Here is a 19,799-nt window from a genome sequence, read left to right as displayed (position 1 = left end):
AGGGAGCGGGGCCGGGTGAGGGCCGGGAGCGGGGCAGGGAGCGGGGCAGGGAGCGGGGCCGGGTGAGGGCCGGGAGCGGTGCAGGGAGCGGGCCGGGTGAGGGCCGGGAGCGGTGCAGGGAGCGGGCCGGGTGAGGGCCGGGAGCGGTGCAGGGAGCGGGCCGGGTGAGGGCCGGGAGCGGGGCAGGGAGCGGGCCGGGTGAGGGCCGGGTGAGGGCCGGGAGCGGTGCAGGGAGCGGGCCGGGTGAGGGCCGGGAGCGGGGCCGGGTGGGGGCCGGGAGCGGGCCGGGTGAGGGCCGGGAGCGGTGCAGGGAGCGGGCCGGGTGAGGGCCGGGAGCGGCAGCGGCGCTGTCCCCGCTCGGCTCGCGGTGCCACGGCGCCCTCTGCTGCCCGTCCGCGCCGCTGCACCGCGCTCCCCGACCGCATTCCCGGCTCTCATCCCTCGCTCCGGCTCGCACTCGGAATTCCCGGCCCATATCCCGCATTCCCGGTTCTCATCTCGATTTCCTGGCCCATATCCCGCTTTCCCTATTCGCACCCCGCATTCCCGGCCTGCACCCCGCCACGTTCGGAGCGGGCAGCTCGGTGCGGGGTGGCCGGAGGAATCCCATCAATGCCGACTCGAGGCGGGTATCTCCATCCCGCGGGCAGTTCCAGAAGGAAGAGCACCCGATCCCCGGTGAGAATTCAGCCAAGGTTTTAACAGGACCCTCTGGGGCGGGGGCGCCGCTGGAGAGCGGAGCGCAGCAGCGTGCGCTGCTCAGCGCCTGTGGCCGCCGCCCTTCATCCGCGGCCAAGCCACTGTCTCCAGCTGTCTCCGCCGATTGCCGGGGCTCCTAAAGGCCCGGCTGCCGATGAGGCTCCGAGCAGAGTTCGCGCAGCTTTTCTCTCGCCGCTGCTCGCTCCCCCACGGTTGTCTCCATCTCAGAATCCTAAGGCGTCTGAATGCCTTTCCGTCAGCAGCAGCAGCAGTAAGTGCTCTCACACAAGTATCTGCTGGCTGGGGATTTCCTGTCATCCTGGCTGTCCACATGCAGCTTTTCTATCATATCTCTGTGTCTTTTCAAACAGCAAATGAGTGCTTTGCCTGTTTCAACTTTATCTGCTTTACAAAACTGTAGTGTTGGGTGATGGCCGTGAGTTACTTTGTTTCTCAAAGTTCAGGCAAAGATTATTTTATTCCGGGTTAAAAAGTAAAAGAATCAGAACGGAGTAATACTCATCCGTGTGTTCCTGAAGACTGGGACCTCTCACTCCCTTTCCAACAAAAATACCAGCTCTGGGTATGCTGAAAGGCATGAGCACCGTGTGGGGTGGCTGCTTCCATCCCCAGGGCTCACAGACTTCGGTTTGCCTGCTAGTCAAGGCGTAATCTGGAAAAAGCACACCCTGTGGAGAGTAGGTGATGAATGCCTGTGAAATCCTGGCTCTGGGAAGAGCCAGTCCTGCCAGATGTGATAATGCTGTCCTCTGACAAATGGCCATAGCTTGGCCTTCTGCAGATAGCCACGTGGTTTGTGCGTTATCTTCAGCTATTGATCCTCCTGGGGAAAGGTTCCCTATCCTACAGCCAGCCATCCCACCTCCACAGCGCTCTCACAGCCCCTCGGGTTTGGCTCCACTTCTCCCTTTCATTGGCAGTTCTGCACAGACTAACAATTCCACGTGTGCATTTCCATTTATCTCTCACCTTTCAGCTGGAAGTCCAAGAGCTTCCCCCCTGGGAATCTGGCATTGCAGAGAGCAGTGAGATAAGCAGGGAGCACAGAGGGATCACCCAGTCGACGTTGCCGCAGCACAGCTGCTCCTCGTAACGCAGCAGACACTTAGCAGAATTCCAGAGTATCTAAACACAAAGTTTGGACCAGCTGCTTCCTAACTTACTTAAGCTGCCAATCCACGAAGTGCTGTGCTCGAGGTGTGGCCCCGCTGCAGTGCACTCGGGTGCCGTGGGGACAGGCTTGCCCTTCCCAGGGGCACAGGCTCAGCCCCTGGGGCAGTGAGCCCAGCACACATCCTCTGCCCCTCATCCTGGCCCACACAACTCACTGCCCTTGCAGGGGCCCTGATACAGCTGCTCTGATCCAGAGTGTCTGCCAGACCAACTGGGTCTGCATTTTTGTTCAGTGTCAAACCTTTATGTTTTTTTCTTGAAAATACTTTGAACTGTACCATCAGCTCCAGGTTCTTGAGTTCTCCCCAGGGCTTTCTCGCTATCTTGAACATGGGCAGCAGCCACAGCCCAGTGCTTCTCTGCAGGTCAGGAATGAGTGATTAAGCCCGCAGAGCTTTCCTGGGAACCTTTCTGTGGCAGAACTCGATTATGTAAAGCCACACCGTAATGGTGCTCATACACTTCTGTGTGTTACCTTACAACCTGTGTAACTTTGCATGAACTTGTGAAGGCCTGCGTGCTCGTGATTCATCCCAGAAACCCATGGGGAGAGCAGCACTGCAGAGGCACGTCAGCTCCAGTCTGGAACAGCAGTGTGCTCTTCTCAAACAGCACACCCCCAGAAACACCTGCGTGACATCACTCAAGTACAATTGGTTGTGTCAGGTCTACCATAAAACACTATAAAAATGAAACTTCTTCCAGCAACAATTGAATTCCAGTAATCTCCAGGGCTTGTAATAGCCTTGCACATCAGTTCCGCAGGACTGGGCAGTAAAGATGGGCAGCACGTCATCTAGGCTGAGAGGTGGTCACATCTAAAAGGTGATTCACCCTTAGACATGAGTGTGTCTCTTCCTCTCCAGTAACAGTGAAGAAAGTGTGGGTAAACAGCTTAGAGACATTGACCTTGCAAATTTACAAATCACCTGAAAGGAACCTGACCTGTGAATTTGTGACTTCTGTGGGAGGATGCTGAGCTTATGGGCCTTTTGAAGGAGCAGAAACCCAAACTTTGACACTGTGCACCATCCCCAAATCCAGGCTGTTGTCCAAGCAGTATCTCAGGATGCCCAAAGCTGGTGTGTTCTGTCATTATCCACACACAGCAGCACCCCCAGCCTGAAGGGAGGAATCTGGGAAAGGGTGCTCACAGGCAACACTGCATGTGGGCAGTTCACAGAGCCCACAGGCTGATTCCAGACCAGCCACTACTGCTGTCAGGTGTCATTATGTCCTGGTGCCTGAGTGCACATGGAACAGATACTGTGCCTTTAAATTACACCTATAGCGCTTGGAAAATCCCATCAGATCTGCAACTTCCACCCCAGTTTGAAACCCTCTTTTCTCCAGAACAGGCAATCCTACCCTTGCCCCTTCCCTGCTTTCAGGAGTGCATGAAAACATCGTGTTGTTTTAGAGAGTTTCATCATGCACCATAAAATTTTGGGAGCTGAAGCTGCCTTGAAAATAAAAAAAATTATAGTGTGACACAAATGGAATGATACTACTGCACCTGTTAATGTCTGGGGGAGGGAACAGGAGATGAAGGTGCAGATGGTTTAAGGTGCAGACTAGGAGGTTTCTGCAGGCTTCATGCATCTGAAAAATCAGTGTTAAAAACAAAGCAATAAATACACACTACTTTAACATCTTGTCTGCTCAGGTGACTGTCTGCTCCCTGCCCCACCACCCAACAATTCCTACTGTTTTATCTTCAAGCTTCAATCTACACCTCAATGTTTCCCAAAAAGAAGTAGCAATTAGTCATTTTTCTTTGTGTTCAGGTAGGATTGCCTGGTACTGAACAAAGCACACTGGTAATTTATAAGCCAAAACCTCCTGAATTCCTTCTCTGGCTTTAAGAACCTCAGTCTGTCCTTATTCCTTGGTACGTAGTTCCAAGACACTTCTGCTGTGAGGAGATGCTCGTTTCAAAGGCCTCTGCTGTTTCACCCTAAACTGCAATCTCCCCTGACCCTTGTGAGATAATTTGAGTTTAAACTGCCCATGTGAGAAGAAATTATTTCAGTGACCCAGGCTGCACCATGAGCACCTCAGGGTGACAGAGGGCAGCAAGCTGTGGCTGAGAGCACAGGATGGGATTTTTTGGTCGTTTGGTCACCAAAGCCAGTGTGTCCTGTAGCTACACAGTTGCTTTTCTGCCCGGGGGAAAGGCAGCTGGAGTGGCTGCTCTCTGGTGAGCTGCCTCTGAAGCATTCCACGTGTGTCAGTACTGCCTGCACAGGATCAGCTGAGTGTCAGTCTGCACCTCCCTGCTGGAGGAAATGCTGAGAACACCACGGCTGCAAACTCCAGAGCACTCCAGAGCTGTGCTGTGCAAGGTGTACCACAGGATAAGATGCCACAGAAGCAGAGGCTGTTCTTTGTTCATCTTCTAATTATTTTTTTTTTCCTCTTACATTTCAGTGTGGAAACAGTTAATGATGGGCAGTTTCATAGTGTGGAACTCGTGATGCTGAATCAAACTCTGAACCTGGTGGTGGACAAGGGGGCTCCCAAGAGTCTGGGAAAGCTCCAGAAACAGTCTTCTGTCAGCCTCAACACACCCCTCTACATTGGAGGTACTGTGAGTTGCTCTGGAATTGAGGTTTTAATATGTTTTCTCAGAAGCAAATCATCTTCCATCCTATGGAGAGAGTTCTCACACAGCCTCTGCAGAAACAGCCTGCTTGGCCTTTGAGAAGGTTCCAGAACTGGCTGGCACCAAGGTGTCATGGATGAAGTATCAGTGGGAGCATCACAAATTATCATGGCAAAAAAAGCAAATCAATAGTCAGTAGCTTTAAATATACCATAACTGAGCAGTATTTCTGCTGGAAGATTTATAGAAGTCTAAAAATTGGGGGAAAGAGGTGTGTGATTAAAACACATATTGGCACAAGCTAAGAACACCTTGGTTAATAGTTTTCTCAAGGGAAACTGAAGCCACAGTTTTAGACAGATACTAGAATTGAGCAAACTTCAGTTAAGAAATTTTTTCACATTAAGTACTGAATCTGGAGGGAGAAGAGGCCAAATGGGGTGGGGAACAATGCCCAGAATGATGACTATACCACTGATTAGGTGTCTGGTTACAAGAGACAGAACAAAGGCTGGTCTCTGCCCAATGGATTGTTTTTGCCAGAAGCCCCCTAGTTCTATTCTGGACTGAATGTTGAAATCTTTCTTTCAGTGACATGGAGTTCTTGAATTTTTAGTCAGCCTATTCCAAATACAAAAGTCAGCAGAATGGTAATGGGCTCAGAAAGTCTTTGAGCCTTTTCTAATGATATCATTGAAGCCAATAGCAGAAACTCCTACCAGCTTCAGTTGGTGCTGGTCAAGGCTTTTCTAAATATTTTTTTTAATATCACTTTTCTAAAAGAACCCTGAATATTGCCCTTGTAAAACAGAAAGCTGGCTAATCTTGCTTTGTACAGAGATGAACTTCGAAAATTGGCTCCTATTAAGAATGTCACAGGCTATTAAAAAGCATTGTGCATCAAACAGAATCTGCTGGTGCAGAGGCCATCACAATTTCTCCCTTTAGCACAGCACAAAAGATACCAATCCTGCAGCAATTTATACACAGGGACCTTGGGAACTAATCCCCTGGAAAAGTTTTGTTAATGGATGAGCATTGTGGATCAATACTAATTCTAAAAAATTCTCAGGAAAAACCTCAGGTCTGGAATGAAAGACTGTTGGTTACCATGATCCATGGTCTCAGTAAAGATTTTTGCTGTTGCCTATTAAAATTCTTCTTGCTTCTTTGTTCTTCCTCTGAAGAACAGCCCTCCCTGTTCTTCATGTGCCACGTCTTCATGTGTGACCCTCCCATGGAAGCCAGCTGCCCTTCCTCTGCAGGTGGTTTAGTTGAAGTATTTTAAAGTATTTAGTTGCCAAAATTACCCCAGAGCAATTGTTCCTGACCTACAGTAAGGTTAACACAGACCTGAACCTTCAGGTCCTCACAGTTTTGTCCAATTCACAACCACATCACCTGTTCCAGCAACTTTCCTCCTAACACACAGTTAAACAGATGCTGGATTTGGTTTAGGACCACCTTTAACAGCGGCATTACTTATGGACAGGAAGTTCAGAGGCCTCAAATGGCTGAAAATGGACGCACTTTCCTGTGCTGATGCAGCTGTACGTCCAAGCTGGCATCAGTGGGGAAGGCATAAAAAAACATCCAAAAAACCTGCTGGCCATCCAGCCATGTGAGCTCTTCCAAGCACTAGAACAAGATGGGAGGTGCTCGCCACAAGGCCTTGGCCTGGCCTGGCCCTTGAAATGCTGTTCCCTGTCTTTAGAGTTTTCCTGCACTACTTTCCCTGGGATGTACTCTTACCACTCCCCCTCTTAACACTGTGACCCAGAGAAGCCAAACTGTCTTGTTTCATCCCAGAGGTGCATGCTCCCCGCTGACAAATGAAGGCATTCTCAAACCTTTCAGAAGAATAATTGCTATTAAACTGTAGAGAGAAGGAGCATTATCTAAGGACAGGAACATGTGGCCACCACCCAAAAAAGATTTAGTTTTTCTTTTTTTGGGGGGGTCACATACTTCTTACGGAAGATTGGGTGAGTTAATTTTTTTCTTTCCATTTCCAGAATGAGGACAATGAGATTTTGCTACCATACAAAGGTCTTATGCAAATGAGTTACTCAAAGATTTTAAGGGGCTGTGACAAAAGAAGCTTTAGCAATTATAATTTATATATTATCATTGTAAGTGTAAGTGAACCTTCCCCTTTTGCTTTTATCTGAAGGGATCCCAACCTCTACTGGATTATCATCCCTGCGCCAGGGTGCAGATAAGACACCAAATGGTTTCCATGGGTGCATTCACGATGTCAGAATCAACAACGAGCTGCAGGATTTCAAGGATTTACCACAGCAGTCACTGGGAGTCCTTCCTGGCTGCAAGTCCTGTAACATCTGCAAGCATGGGATTTGCCGATCCCTGGAGAAGACGAGCGTGATTTGTGAATGTCACCCAGGCTGGATGGGCCCTCTGTGCGACCAGGAAATTGGAGATCCATGTCTTAACCACAAGTAAGCTCAAACAAATGCTGGTGGGAGGGTGAAAGCTTTACAGCTAATACATATTTCACGTTTCATCTTGCACGGCTGCATCTGACTGATTTTGGAGGTGCTGGGTCCCCGTGTGAGGTTATTGACAGTTGTGAGTCTGCATCTGTGGCAGTTCTCAGTTTCCACTTCTTGTTCAGACATTGCTGACTTGCCAGAGGAGCTCATGGTCCTGGAGCAGCTCAGGTGTTTTGCTGCAGTTCATACCTTCAGCTGTGACTCTATACGTTAAAATACAAAACCTCCTGTTAATGGGCATGGCTTAGCCCCGGGAGGTGAGTGCCTGCACGGATGCAGAGTAGAGCTGCCTGTGAGTGGGAGGTACACATTTTAGGGGTTTACTCCCAGCAATACTGAGCCCAGTCTTCAGACTTACTCCCTGAAGACCATTATGCACTCCAGTGTGAGCAGTTTTAAATTTCCCAAATAGTTGACTTAAATATTACACTTTGAAACAGCCCTTTAAAGTGCAAGTTTAAAGGATAGCGTGGTGTTGCATGTGAAGGGAGCGTGAGTGTAAAGTATTTACAGTTCAAAGGCTCAATAACCACATCTCCATCAGAAACACAGGATGAATAGCTTTCTTATGGCCAATACACAGGAAACAGTCCCGTGCAGAGCAGCAGGCTGCATATTTCAGTGTTGTTTCATAAGCAGATGGAAGTACTTTTGTTTTAGAAGTTCCTTCATTTGCTGTCTTGGAAGGCACTTTTCACGAGCACGTACTTTTGACAGGTAAATTAATGCAGTGAATAATCACTCTCAGAAATTTAACCTGGCAAAGATACAATTTTAAACTTGCTTCTGGTTCTAATTCTGCAAAGTACTGAAGTCTGGAAGGTGTTGAAAAGCACCTGACAGTTTACAAACCAAAGGTATGAAGACCCAAATGTTTCCTTGAATTCCCAATGTCAACACAAAGCTGTTGTGGTTGGACAGAGAAAAATAAGGGAGTTCCAGATGTTTACATGGTGAGGGATTGTTTCTCTCATAGTCCAGGGAGGGTGAGGCAATCATGAACATAGCCCCTTGCTAAGAAACATAGCTGTGTGTATTTTTAATGCTCTCACACTGTCCCACCTTTCCTGAATCATTTCAGCCTTGGCTCCCTAAAGCCCTGTCCAGTGTATCCAGGGGTGTGGAGCCCTGCTGGCAGGCCTCCAACACTCACAGTAATCTCACTGAGGAAATGCACCTGGAAAGATCAGGTGACCTCTGTTCCATGGGGCAGAAAATACTGCTCTGTACAGACTGTGACTCCCTTCATTACAGTATTTTGCATGTCTGGATCTGACTGAAACTGCTCTTATAATCTGTCCTTTATAATTTAAAGCTTAAAAAATAAATGTACAAAAATTCAACATAAATAGGGAATAATTTTAAAGTACTAGAAAGAAAATAAAAATAAGAGAGATAATGGTCTTATGTCAAGTAACATTATGCCAAAGGTTTATAAGGCCTGAACAGATTTTCCTTGGCTGGAGAGTTGCTTTCCTCGCTGTTCTCAGCCCATTTCAAGTCTGCCCCTGTCCCAGAAGTAGGGACAGTGTCACAGAACTTGTTAAGGATCACCACCCCACCCTGTGGTGTTCCTCGGAAATGCCAAAGCTCGCTGCAAACCCCAGGAGCCAGGGAACCCTCAACTCCAGCTGCCCGCTGGTAAGTCTGTGCATAGCTTTGCCACAGACACCTTCATTTATCACACTGGTTTTCATCACCCGATATTATTTGTACAGTAACTCTGCTCAGGAAGCCTGGGCATGCAGCTTGATCGTTGGCACTTAGTTCCACGTGCTGATGCTGTAAATGTGAGCTGTCCCACGTGGATGGCAAGCCTTGGTCTGTGCTCGTGGAACAGCCTAATGCTTTCTACTTAGATTCACAAATTCCAAATGTATTCTCTGAACGTTTTCCAGTATTCACTGAAAACTCACAGTTTTCTCCAGAGTGTTTGACACTGAGCTGTTGTTTTTGGGTTAGCGTCCTGGAATTAAATGGGCAGAAATGCCAAAACCAAACATTTCTGGGGAAAGGAGCTCTCCCATCTAGCAAAGACCAGCTCTAAATGCTTCTGTTTCTGCAGGTGTGTGCATGGTAAGTGCACGGCAGCCGGCGCTGCTTACACCTGTAAGTGCACGGAGGGCTACACGGGCATGTACTGTGACAAGAAGAACAACTCCTCAAGCCCCTGCAGGACTTTGAAATGCAGCCACGGGCAGTGTAAGGTCTCGGAGCATGGGGAGCCCTACTGTGAATGTGACCCCGGCTACAGCGGAGAGCTCTGTGACAGAGGTAGGCTTGGCCCGGGCTGGGAGCTGTGCTGCCACATTCCTGCTTTACACCTAATTTACACCTGCTTTACACCTCTCTTCCCTGCCACTCGGACTTGGGGGGAATGGCAAATAGAAGATAAAGCTAAGCCAGCCTTCAGAGCAGTACAGGGAGAACAGCACGTAAAAAGTAGGTAGCTGCTATCACATAGAGAAACGGGGACATGGAACCTGGAGTTTTATTCTTTGTCTCCTGAGTCCTCAAGGTTTGCTGCTCCCAGAATTTGGGTGGGATGTTTAAAGAAGAGGTTGTGAGGTTTACCCTCAGCAAGCAGGGATCAGTTATTTGCACTGCTGGGAAAGGGAGGTCTTACAAGGAGGAACTGCTCACATGAAGTGATATGAAAGATTCTCAGCTTGCTCTTTCTTGGGCAGGTTTCCAGGGCAATCCCACAGATCACGCTGGACTTTCCTACAAGGGCAGACCTGCCATGACCTGAAAAGATTCCCTGGAAACTCACTGAGTTTTAACTGCATCCTTTCTGCCTTTTTTTTTTGTTCTTGTCTAGAAGGAAGGAGCTGGATTATATTATTTTTATTTAGGTTATCCCTTTCCTGTGCATGAACCACAGACTTCCCGAGTTTTACAAATGCCCATCACCAAAATGTATCTGGCTGCTGCACAGGGACTGCAGAACAGCACAGACACTTCCAGGTATCCCAGACCACTGGTGTCACACAGAGCAGGCTGATCTCTGCTCTGGAGAAGCAGACATGATAAAACTTGTGGTTGTCAAGACAGCCACAATACTCAGAGTGCTTCAATAAAACTTCAGAAAGCTTCAAGCATCAGCACCTTGCCCTCTAGAAGTCTCTCATACCTTATCTCTGTTGAAATCTGACCGGTAGCTCCACACAGCTCTGGCTCTTTCTTTCCTTCTTCTCCAGTTCTGGCTCGCTCCTTCCTGTCCCTAGCACAGCCACCTAACCCTGTCTGTCCTGTGTACACTGTTTTACCCTTTCTGCCCGTCACACACCCTCCTGTCCCTTCCTTGTCACAGCACAACCAGCAGACTCCAGCTAACTCCCAGCCAGCTCACTCACTCTTTATCAACCCCATAGCTGTGAGGGCAAGGATGTTCCCCCACTCTCAGGTAGTTACCATAGCTGCAATATATCAAGGGCAAGATTTTCTTCAGCACCATCTCCCTCTGTCACCCCACAATCTGTCTCCTCACAAAAACTAATTCTTACTTTGCAGGAGTGTTGCAGGACTCAACACTCAGCATTCATTAAAACGCTTCCAGGCTGCTGATCAAAGCCAGCAGGCCTGCTTGGCCTTGGCCTTGCACCAGATATTACACATTTGCCTAGACAAAGCTGTGTTTTGGTGGCAGGTACAAAGCAATAAAAGATGAAGGTTCTTCTCAGGCCACTGAATCACATTGTGAACCCAAGGCTGCTCGCTGATGTGCGCCGAATATCTGGCAAAAACAGTTACCGCATTTTTTACTCCTTTCCATCTCCGTTGTCCCAACAGAAAACCTCTGCCAAGGAGACATCGTTCGGGAAGTGGTCCGTAAGCAGCAGGGCTACACCTCGTGCGCCACGGCCTCCAAAGTGCCGCGCCTGGAGTGCCGCGGCAGCTGCGGCGGCGGGCACTGCTGCGTCCCCCTCCGCAGCAAGAGGAGGAAATACTTCTTCCAGTGCGTGGATGGCTCCACCTTCACGGAAGAACTGGAGAGATACGTGGAGTGCGGCTGCTCAAAGTGCTTATAAGCCATTCTCCGGTCTCTTGCCACTTTAATCGACTCAGAAGCGTTATCAAAATGGGACCTATTTACTTGCAGAGTGAAGAAGAAGAAAAGAATTATTAAGTATATTGTAAAATAAGCAAAAAATAGAACTTATTTTTATTATGGAAAGTGACTATTTTCATCTTTTATTATATAAAGTATCGCACCACTTTGGGTATATGTATCATATAGTGAGCTATTTTTACCATGAAACTTTTTTAACGGTTGTAAGAAAAAAAAATTTCAAAAGCTAAAAGGTTAAAAAAAAAAAAAAAATTATATATATAAAGAAAACATAGCCTAACAGGAGGAACGTGGGGTGACTTTATGTGTATGCACAATGAACAGACGTAAAGGTGTTCCAAGGACCTGCCACCGGACTGATACGGGCTGAAGAAAGCTCCGAGGCCCTGCTTGGGAGTTCCAGGTGAGCAGATCCCCGAGACTGACTGCATCCAGGCACCCGAAGAGCCTCCCCAGCCCCTTCTCTTCCCAACACTGCCGATGCTGGTTTGCTCCTGTACAGTGGCCCCGCTTGCTGTTCGTGAACTGGTTCCCTGGAGCACACAGGCACTGCCGTAGCTTGAGGCTGATTCCATTATTTGACTATTGTAATACTATTATACATTTTTTGCTGTGTATGTTGTATTTATCTGTGTTCACGTTATATTCTGCAGCAACTGTATCTATAGAGCACAGGCAGCTTTATCCAAAAGAAGGGTGCGAAGGGAAAGGAAGTGGAGAAATTTTTGTTGCTTTGGGGTAATTTGGGGGCAAAATGTGAAATAAGTGCTAAGTGATGCCTAATAAATGACATAGTACTTTTGTGTAAACTCCTCAGCTATGTTATTTCCCAACTTTGTGCCTTCTTGCTCCCAGTCTTGAGCCCTTTTTTGTATATGAACCTTAAGGAATGCACTGCTAACATAGTTTATCACACCTTGACACTTTAACTTGCAAAGGTTGTAAAGAGCATGAAAATACCGCAGGTGCCAGAACACACCTGCAGAGTATCAGCTTTTACTGCCACTGTCACTCGAGCCACGGGTGTGAGCTGGGCCGTGGCTGCTGCTCAGCCACTCGCTGGCTCTGAGCAGCTGCCTGCTTCCCCACAGCTTCCCAAGCGAGCAGAAGTTGCACTAAATCCACGTGAAGGTATTCAGCTGACGCCTGTCTGCCCCAGCAGTGCTGTCCTGCGCAGGGACAGGTGTCCCAGCTCCACCCAGTGCAGCCTGCCCTGCTCAGCCAAAGCTCTGCTCCGTGTCCTGCACTCCTGAAGGACCCCCACGCTCACCTGAGCTGTGTTCAGAGCAACTGCTGAGTAGGAAATGGAAATCAATGCAGGGATGAATTCTCACTGTGGATGTGAGGGGAAAATTGACTCTGGGAGTGAGTTTGGTTTTTGAAGGGTTTTTGTCAGAGTTGCCTTTCAGGGTCAGGATGTACGTGTAAAGAGCACCATGGATACCTTGAATTTTCTCTTACTGTAAGTTTCAAACATCCCCATCAGCAATTGTTCTATTGTCTGTGTAATTCCTTTCTTTCTCTAATGGATTAAGTATTATGATCCTTTCTTCAAGTTCTCTGTCTCAAAGAAAGGCAGTCAGAGATGCTTCCTAGCAGCCATAAAGTCCTTCTGGGAATGCTTACTGCTGTCACCAAAAGGCTTTCAGATCAAGGATTCAGCAAAGGATGAGTAGGAAAGTTGAATCAACAAAATGGGACTTTGGTTTGATTTGGGCTTTGGAAGGATGTACAGAATGCAATCCTGTAATGACAAGTAGAATTGTTTATTTCCCACTAAAATGAACAAACCATCTAGATATAATACAGCAGGAAAGCTGTAACATGCTTACTGTTCTTCTGCTGTGTCAGTCTCTTCTTAATTGCAGCAGTTCATTCACATTTCTCTGTTGTGACCAGAGCAATGTGAGCAGAAGGGACATAACCAATGTAACAGCCATCTCAAAAAAATCATCAAAATAAATATCAGTACATGGAGCTGGCTAGCTATCAGTGAAACATAAAACAATCACTGCTTAATCAGTCAGAGCCAGACTCTGACTGATACAGTACAGCCCAAAAGCCAGGAAAAACTAACCCTGGTTGCAAGTACCATGGACTGCTTTTTATTTTCAGTTTAACATCAGAAGCTCATAGCAGCTGGGGTTTGTGGTGTACGACAAAAATCACCTAAACCACAACCTACACATTTTAAAAATTCATTCAAGTAACTACAAACACTTGTTCAAATATGTGCCAGGCACGCTACTGCCATTAATGTTTCATTCCTGCTTAAAAATATTCTAATTTCTAAAGAAGCAGCTGCTGTGGTCAGGCAGAAGAAATGCAGCCTAGCAGTGGCTCACCAGCCCTCAGATTTGTAGCCACTCGACTGCCAAAGCCTGCCGAAACACGGCCCCTCTTGAACCTGTCCAAACCTGGGTTCACTCTGTCACTTGAGCAGCAGCACCGTGAGAAAGAGGGTGACATTTACGGGTGGCCCCGCACCTGCTGCAGGGTGCCTTGAAAGCAATGGCCTGGCGAGGCAAAAGCCATCAACGTCTTGTTAACACATCACTCTGGGATTTTCTTAAGCCAAGCCTTGCAGCAAAGGGACCAGCAACAACTCAGCAAGGCCGGCCCTGTTCCTGGCCCTTTTCTGTCATGGCACTTCAGTGTTAAGCGTTGGGGTAAAGAACTAAGAAAACATCTATTTTGTAACCAAATGATGCAATTTTTGTATGCTTTTAGGCAGCACCTGCCACTGGATAGTGATGCTTTATGTCCATGATTCTCTAATTGCTATAGAATTATTTTAAGAAGAAAATAAAAAAAGCATTCAGATGTGCCAAAAATGTGAGGTTAACTGAAATGTAGTTAGCTCTGAAAGTTCCTTTGTAACCTGACTAATGTTACAATAGATTTCAAGAACTGTGGGTACAATGCAGTAGATTTTACCTCCAGAAAGTTTTAATATAAAGTGAAGAAAGATGCTTACCCTTTAAAAATGGCAATGCAGACTGGTGTGAACTGATGTATTTTATTATTAGATTCTCATTGTGATGTAAGTTTAAATAAATTGTTGGGTTATGGAAGATTGTAACACCTCGTGATGCAGATTATTTCTCTGTGTGTTTGAGGTATTGAGTCCAACCTTCAGTGTCCATGAGGAAATGTGTCACAGGAAATGATGGGCAAACTACAGGCTTTCCTCTTGGACAAAGCCAGAGAACAGCTGTAGTGAAAGGTGGTATGTACACTAGTTACAAATTTCTATGGCATCATGGCCTAATATTTTAGGAGTCTTATATGCACAGGGAAATTAAGCCACATAGTTTTTAATCCTGGGGGTTTTATTTAATTAAAAACTTTATTTGCTACATTTTTTAAACTGTTTGAGAAAGGCCTGCAGCAAGAACACACTCATTAATTAATGTTAGAATAAATGAAGAAATAGTGGGAATGGAGCTGGAGGAGGTAAGGCTAAGGAAATGGAAGTCACACAGCCAACCGTGGATGGAAGAGATCCTGTGATGTCCTGACACACAAACACTCCAAATCTGCTGCCACACTGCTGTAGCTGATTATTTATTATTAGTGACCCAGCAGTAACAGACTTCTGCTATTCATTGCATTCCAGCCTTAACATAGAATAAAATGAAGCTCCCACCTAGTCCTCTGCCTTCCCTCACCCATGCCCCTGTGCAACACTCACATATTGCTAATTATGCTTCAAACTACGGCCCTTAAGAGTTGCCTTTGCAGTTCCACGCAAAACTGGTGACAGCAGTTAGCCAATAAAAACACTCAACCTTAATGAGCATCATTAAGTCTGAACTATGAAGGTTAATTACATAATTGTAGCAGATGGTAGCATTTTCACCTAAAGCAAACCCAGCTGAGCCCACTAAAAAAGCTAGCAGGGAAGTGTTCAAAAATGTCTGGGTAGCGGCTGCTTTGGTTTGCTCAAGTTTATTTGTATTGCTCTGGTTGTGGCTGTGCAGCTTGGGGGTTTCTGAGGAGGCACTCAAGGAACTGCAGCCTGAGGATACAACGCTCCTGTTTGTGCTGTTGCTTGCACTGCCCCAGGTACCGCTTATCTGCCGTTGGTACGAGGCAAACAAGGAAACAGTCTAGCCCATGTTCCATTATCTCTGTGTTTTCCAGTCGGCACGGAATAGCTGGATGGAGCTGCTGGTTGCACCGTGCTTGGCTGTGGGGTTTGCATTCTTCCTTGGGGTCCTGTCACTTCTGGTCCTTGTGACCTCTTCTAGGAGTAACCTCCCAGTCTCTACTCCAGCTTACAGCAGGCAGCCCTGAGGTTCAGCGGGCTGGGCTCAGCTTTGCCGAGCCCAAGGTAGTCCCGATGCCTTGGTTTAAGGCCCAGAGAGGTGTTACACTGGGTGGCCGGTCCGGTGTCGTTCTGTGTGCGCGCGGAGCCAGGATGTTTTCCAGATGTGTTCCAGATGTGTTCCAGGATGGGCCCCGCCGCTTTCGAGGACAGCGGAGTGAACGGGGTCGGCCAGCAGGTGGCGCGGCAGGGCGGCCCGTCCGGAACGGCATGGAACGGCATGGCATGGCATGGAATGGCATGGCATGGCATGGAATGGAACGGCATGGAATGGAATGGCATGGCTTGGAATGGCATGGCATGGCATGGAATGGAACGGCATGGCATGGAATGGAATGGAACGGCATGGCATGGAATGGAATGGAACGGCATGGAATGGAACGGCATGGCATGGCATGGAACGGCATGGCATGGCATGGAACGGCATGGCATGGAATGGAACGGCATGGCATGGAACGGCATGGCATGGCATGGAACGGCATGGCATGGCATGGAACGGCATGGCATGGCATGGAACGGCATGGCATGGAATGGAACGGCATGGCATGGAACGGCATGGCATGGCATGGAACGGCATGGCATGGCATGGAACGGCATGGCATGGAATGGCATGGAACGGCATGGCATGGAACGGCATGGCATGGAACGGCATGGAATGGAATGGAATGGAATATTTCAGTGGAAAGGGACCCACAACAGCTCTTTGGTCCAACTGCCTGAGCAAGTCAGGGCTGACGGAGTCATAGCCCGTTGTTGAGGGCGCTGTCCAAATGCCTCAAGCGCTGCCAGGCCTGGGGTATGACTCCTCTCCAGGAAGCCTTTTGTAGGCTTTCCACAAAGAAATGCTCCTTCATGTCCTGTGTAAACCTCCCTGGTGCAGCACTGAATCCTTCCCATGCCTGCTGTCTGGATCCTGGGGAGAAAAGCTCAGCGCTTCCCTCTCCATGTCTCCTCCTCGGAGGAAGTGCAGAGTGCAAGGAGGTCACCCCTCAGTCTCCCTTCCTCCAAACTAGACAAGTGCAGAGTCCTCAGCTGCTCATTACAGGAGCAGAGGTACATGTGATTTTCTGGGAAGTTTTAAATAATAACTTCCCAGGATCCTGAGCCATCAACCTCTTAGTGTTGTTCACCTGTGATAACAGGAGTCCCTGCTGTCCCCACAACATGGCATGGAATCACTGTGGCTTTACCCCAGGAAAGTACATGAACTGGCAGCCAGAAGGGTGACCCTGCTGAGCCCCAAGAGACCATGTGAGACCTAAGGGTGCCCAACACTTCATCAGCACCATCCCTGGCAGCAGGACAAGGGCTCCATGTGCTGGCATATGGGACAGCTTGTGCCTCTTCACTGTGGCAGCCTCAGGACACTGGTCTGACGTCAGTGTCACACTGCTGCTGTTGATTATTTCCATGCTAGCACCTTATGGAATAACAACTGATTCTGCTGTTTCTACCCCAATTCTGCTGCTGTTTGCTCACACACACCGAGGCAAAAGCACTGCATGCTTGCAGAGTTCATTACCCAGCAGGGTCTCCAAGCTGTCAGGCGCAGCCCCCCACAGCCTGTGATACCTCTTGTCTGTGAAGAAAGCACAGCTGCTCCTCCGAGCACCTTCACCCTCTGAGAGCCCTGCAGGCAGCAAGAAACTCCTCAGGCATGGAACGGAGCACACGGGCAGTACAAGCAGTCCCTGTTAGTATGAGGAGCTCACACTTATCCCGTGATGCAGGGGGCACCCCGCAGTCTCACAAGCAGGAGGAACAGAGCTTGCTGCGAGACTTGCACAGCTTTGCATCTTGTTCCTCTGTGATCTTTTGACCTTCTGCTTTCCCAGGGCTTCTGAGCTTTCAAAGTACAGTGATGCTCGAGGTAGTCTAGGGATGACAGTGCCTTCTCTGACTTGTCTCTGAGGTTTGTCCCCATGGCACAGGGATCACTCCTTTTCTTCAAAAATAATCTTTTACAAGGTTGTGTCTTATCTGGGGAGGAACAGTGCACATCCTACCTCTGAGGTGTAGGAGGGAGGAAAGCAGGTAAATGAGTGTTCAGGGGATAGCTCAAAACTGACAGGGAATCAGGGCATTTTCAGTGGTCCAGCCCTCCAGCTGATCTTGCACCAGCAGCATTTAACCAGCTCCTCTGCTGGAGGAAGGGGGGATGTTTGGAGTGATGGTGTTTGTCTTCTCAAGTCACTGTCACATGTGATGGAGTCCTGGTCCCCTGGAGATGGCTGAGCACCCTCCCCCCAACCATGGGAAGCAGTGAATTCATTCCTTGTTTTGCTTTGCTTGCATGCACACCTTTTACTTTCCTGATAAAACTTATTCCAAGAGTTTTTTCGCTTTTACCCTTCTAGTTCTTTCCCCAGTCCTGCTGACAGAGGAGCGAGGGAGTGGATGTGAGGGGTTTGACTGCTGGCTGGGGTTAAACCTCGACAGGCAAAAGCCTCAGCCCTCCTTGGACACTTCTTGCAGAGCAAGGTTACAGGAACCAAATACCACAAGGTAATTTAGGTGGGAACTTTGCAGCACATGAGATAATATCAGGCTTTCACCGAACATGTGATAAGAGCAGGCACAACAGGCAGTTCTTATAAAGCAGCTTACACTTCCTTAATTACACACCAGCATATTTTGCATCTCTTAACCTGCCCTAGTTTCTCCTGGTAAAGCACTCATTGAACTGTTGGGGGTGGGGGGTGGTTAATATTTTTCTTATTTATTATGTTGAGATAAACACCAAAGTGTGATTTATGGCACCAAGACAGGCTAAGTTGGTGACACCAATAAATAAATGAGGCTCTTATATAGCAATGAAACAATTTTCATTTCACCTCAGTAATGCTGGTTTTAAAAAAGTCTTTGCCTTCAGGTATATCATTCATATAGAATCCTCTCATCTGGTTTCATTCCCAATAATTATATAAGTGTGTGTATGTATATATATGTACACACACATATTTCTACAAAGTTATACATTCACCTTCAGATTTATTTATTCTTAGGGGCTATTCCAAGCAGCATGTTGACTGACATACAAATAACTCCAGTCTCAAAGTGCTCATAACTCATAAATCAATTGCTCTGCAAATTAATGAATGTTCTGAGCCTCTCACAGACCTGTGTTAAACTTCCAGTTTGAACTAAACCTCTGCTCTGAGATGGACTAAAGATAGGTGAGCATTGATCTCAGTTTCATTTTTTGAGGCTTTATTTCACATATTCTGTCTTAGCTGTGACAATCAGATAAAACACTGCAGCTTATTGAGAAGAAACCGAAACTTCAGATTTGCTGATCTTGTTTGTAACTGAACAGCCCTTAGCTCATTCATTATCATAGAGCCCTTTATCTGTTCCAATTTTTCACATGAGGAGATGAGTTAAGAGGGTTTGCTTGATACAACAGCTAAAGTGGGCATCCAGTGTATTAAAATTCAGAACTCGCTCCTAAAATCCATACACAAAATATGCATTTTTGTCCCTGGCAGAGTCAGAGGCTGGGAAAGCAGTCAGTGAATCTGCATTGCTGAAAAGGGAGAGTTATCATTTCCTCATTGAAAGTCTGGGTCAGGGGCTTTTCTGCCTGTTTTAAGACAGCAGGAATCAGACAGCTGTCAGGTTGTCTGTTTTTTTCTTATTTTTCTGGGTTGCATGTATATATTTATTACCAGCACTTCCCAGGGATGGTATTTCATTTCCTCTAGAGTTAGAAGGTGTGTAGGAAACAGAGTGTCAGTGCTGGGGAAAAAAAAAAAAAAAAAGAAAAAAAAGAAGAAGGAAAAAAAAAAGCCTCAGAATTAAGGTAATAAAAAAATCTCCCTGCAGATCTGTTTTCCTCAATCCAACCTGAAATGTCTGCAAGACACCAGATAGCTCATTTTACACCAAACATTCCACACTGCACAGTTTAGTGACAGGCAGGAAATTAAAGACCCTTTTCCAATCATTGTGTATATTTATGAGCAAGTTAACTTCCAGGTAGCAGCTAAATTCTTGTATTCCCTAACACCTATGTAAATGCTTGTGCTTAATGTTTCAATAGCAAACTACATTGCAGTGAAAAACCACAAACCACACCAAAATTTCCTCACTTTAACACACAGAATTTCCACAATTGCATGTAGTCTACAGAAACAGAGAAGTTCTGTAGCCTTGCTAATGCACTCTGAACTTCCTTTAAAGGATGAGAAATGAACACGTAGCAAAATTATGAGTAAGTTTTCCAAATACAGATATTTCAGAAAGGAAACATGATATGGGAAAGGGCATCCACATGAGAACTTCAGCTTTTTAATGTAAGATTCTGGATTAAAATGAACAATAAATATACAACAGGTTTTACATGTTTAGGAGCAGTGGGGGAATGGAGGGTGAAAAGATGCAGTT

General features: G+C 47.2%; 1 protein-coding gene across 5 annotated transcripts in view; it reads left to right on the top strand.

Annotated features, from left to right (window-relative positions):
- The window catches only part of SLIT3 (slit guidance ligand 3), a 519,844-nt gene extending 505,709 nt beyond the window's left edge, over positions 1-14,135 (top strand). For all 5 annotated transcript variants that reach the window (XM_058422439.1, XM_058422441.1, XM_058422440.1 and 2 more), the window contains 4 exons: positions 4,324-4,478; positions 6,672-6,957; positions 9,077-9,285; positions 10,804-14,135. In XM_058422439.1, the coding sequence (XP_058278422.1) occupies positions 4,324-4,478; positions 6,672-6,957; positions 9,077-9,285; positions 10,804-11,042 (889 nt within the window). In that variant the 3' untranslated portion in view covers positions 11,043-14,135. The remainder of the gene's footprint in view (positions 1-4,323; positions 4,479-6,671; positions 6,958-9,076; positions 9,286-10,803) is intronic.
- The last annotated feature ends 5,664 nt before the right edge of the window (positions 14,136-19,799 follow it).

Source organism: Hirundo rustica, chromosome 14 (genome assembly GCF_015227805.2).
Source record: "Hirundo rustica isolate bHirRus1 chromosome 14, bHirRus1.pri.v3, whole genome shotgun sequence".
In the NCBI taxonomy this organism is placed as follows: Eukaryota; Metazoa; Chordata; class Aves; order Passeriformes; family Hirundinidae; genus Hirundo; species Hirundo rustica.
Note: the sequence above shows the minus strand (reverse complement) of the source record. Positions and strands in the feature narration are given on the sequence as shown.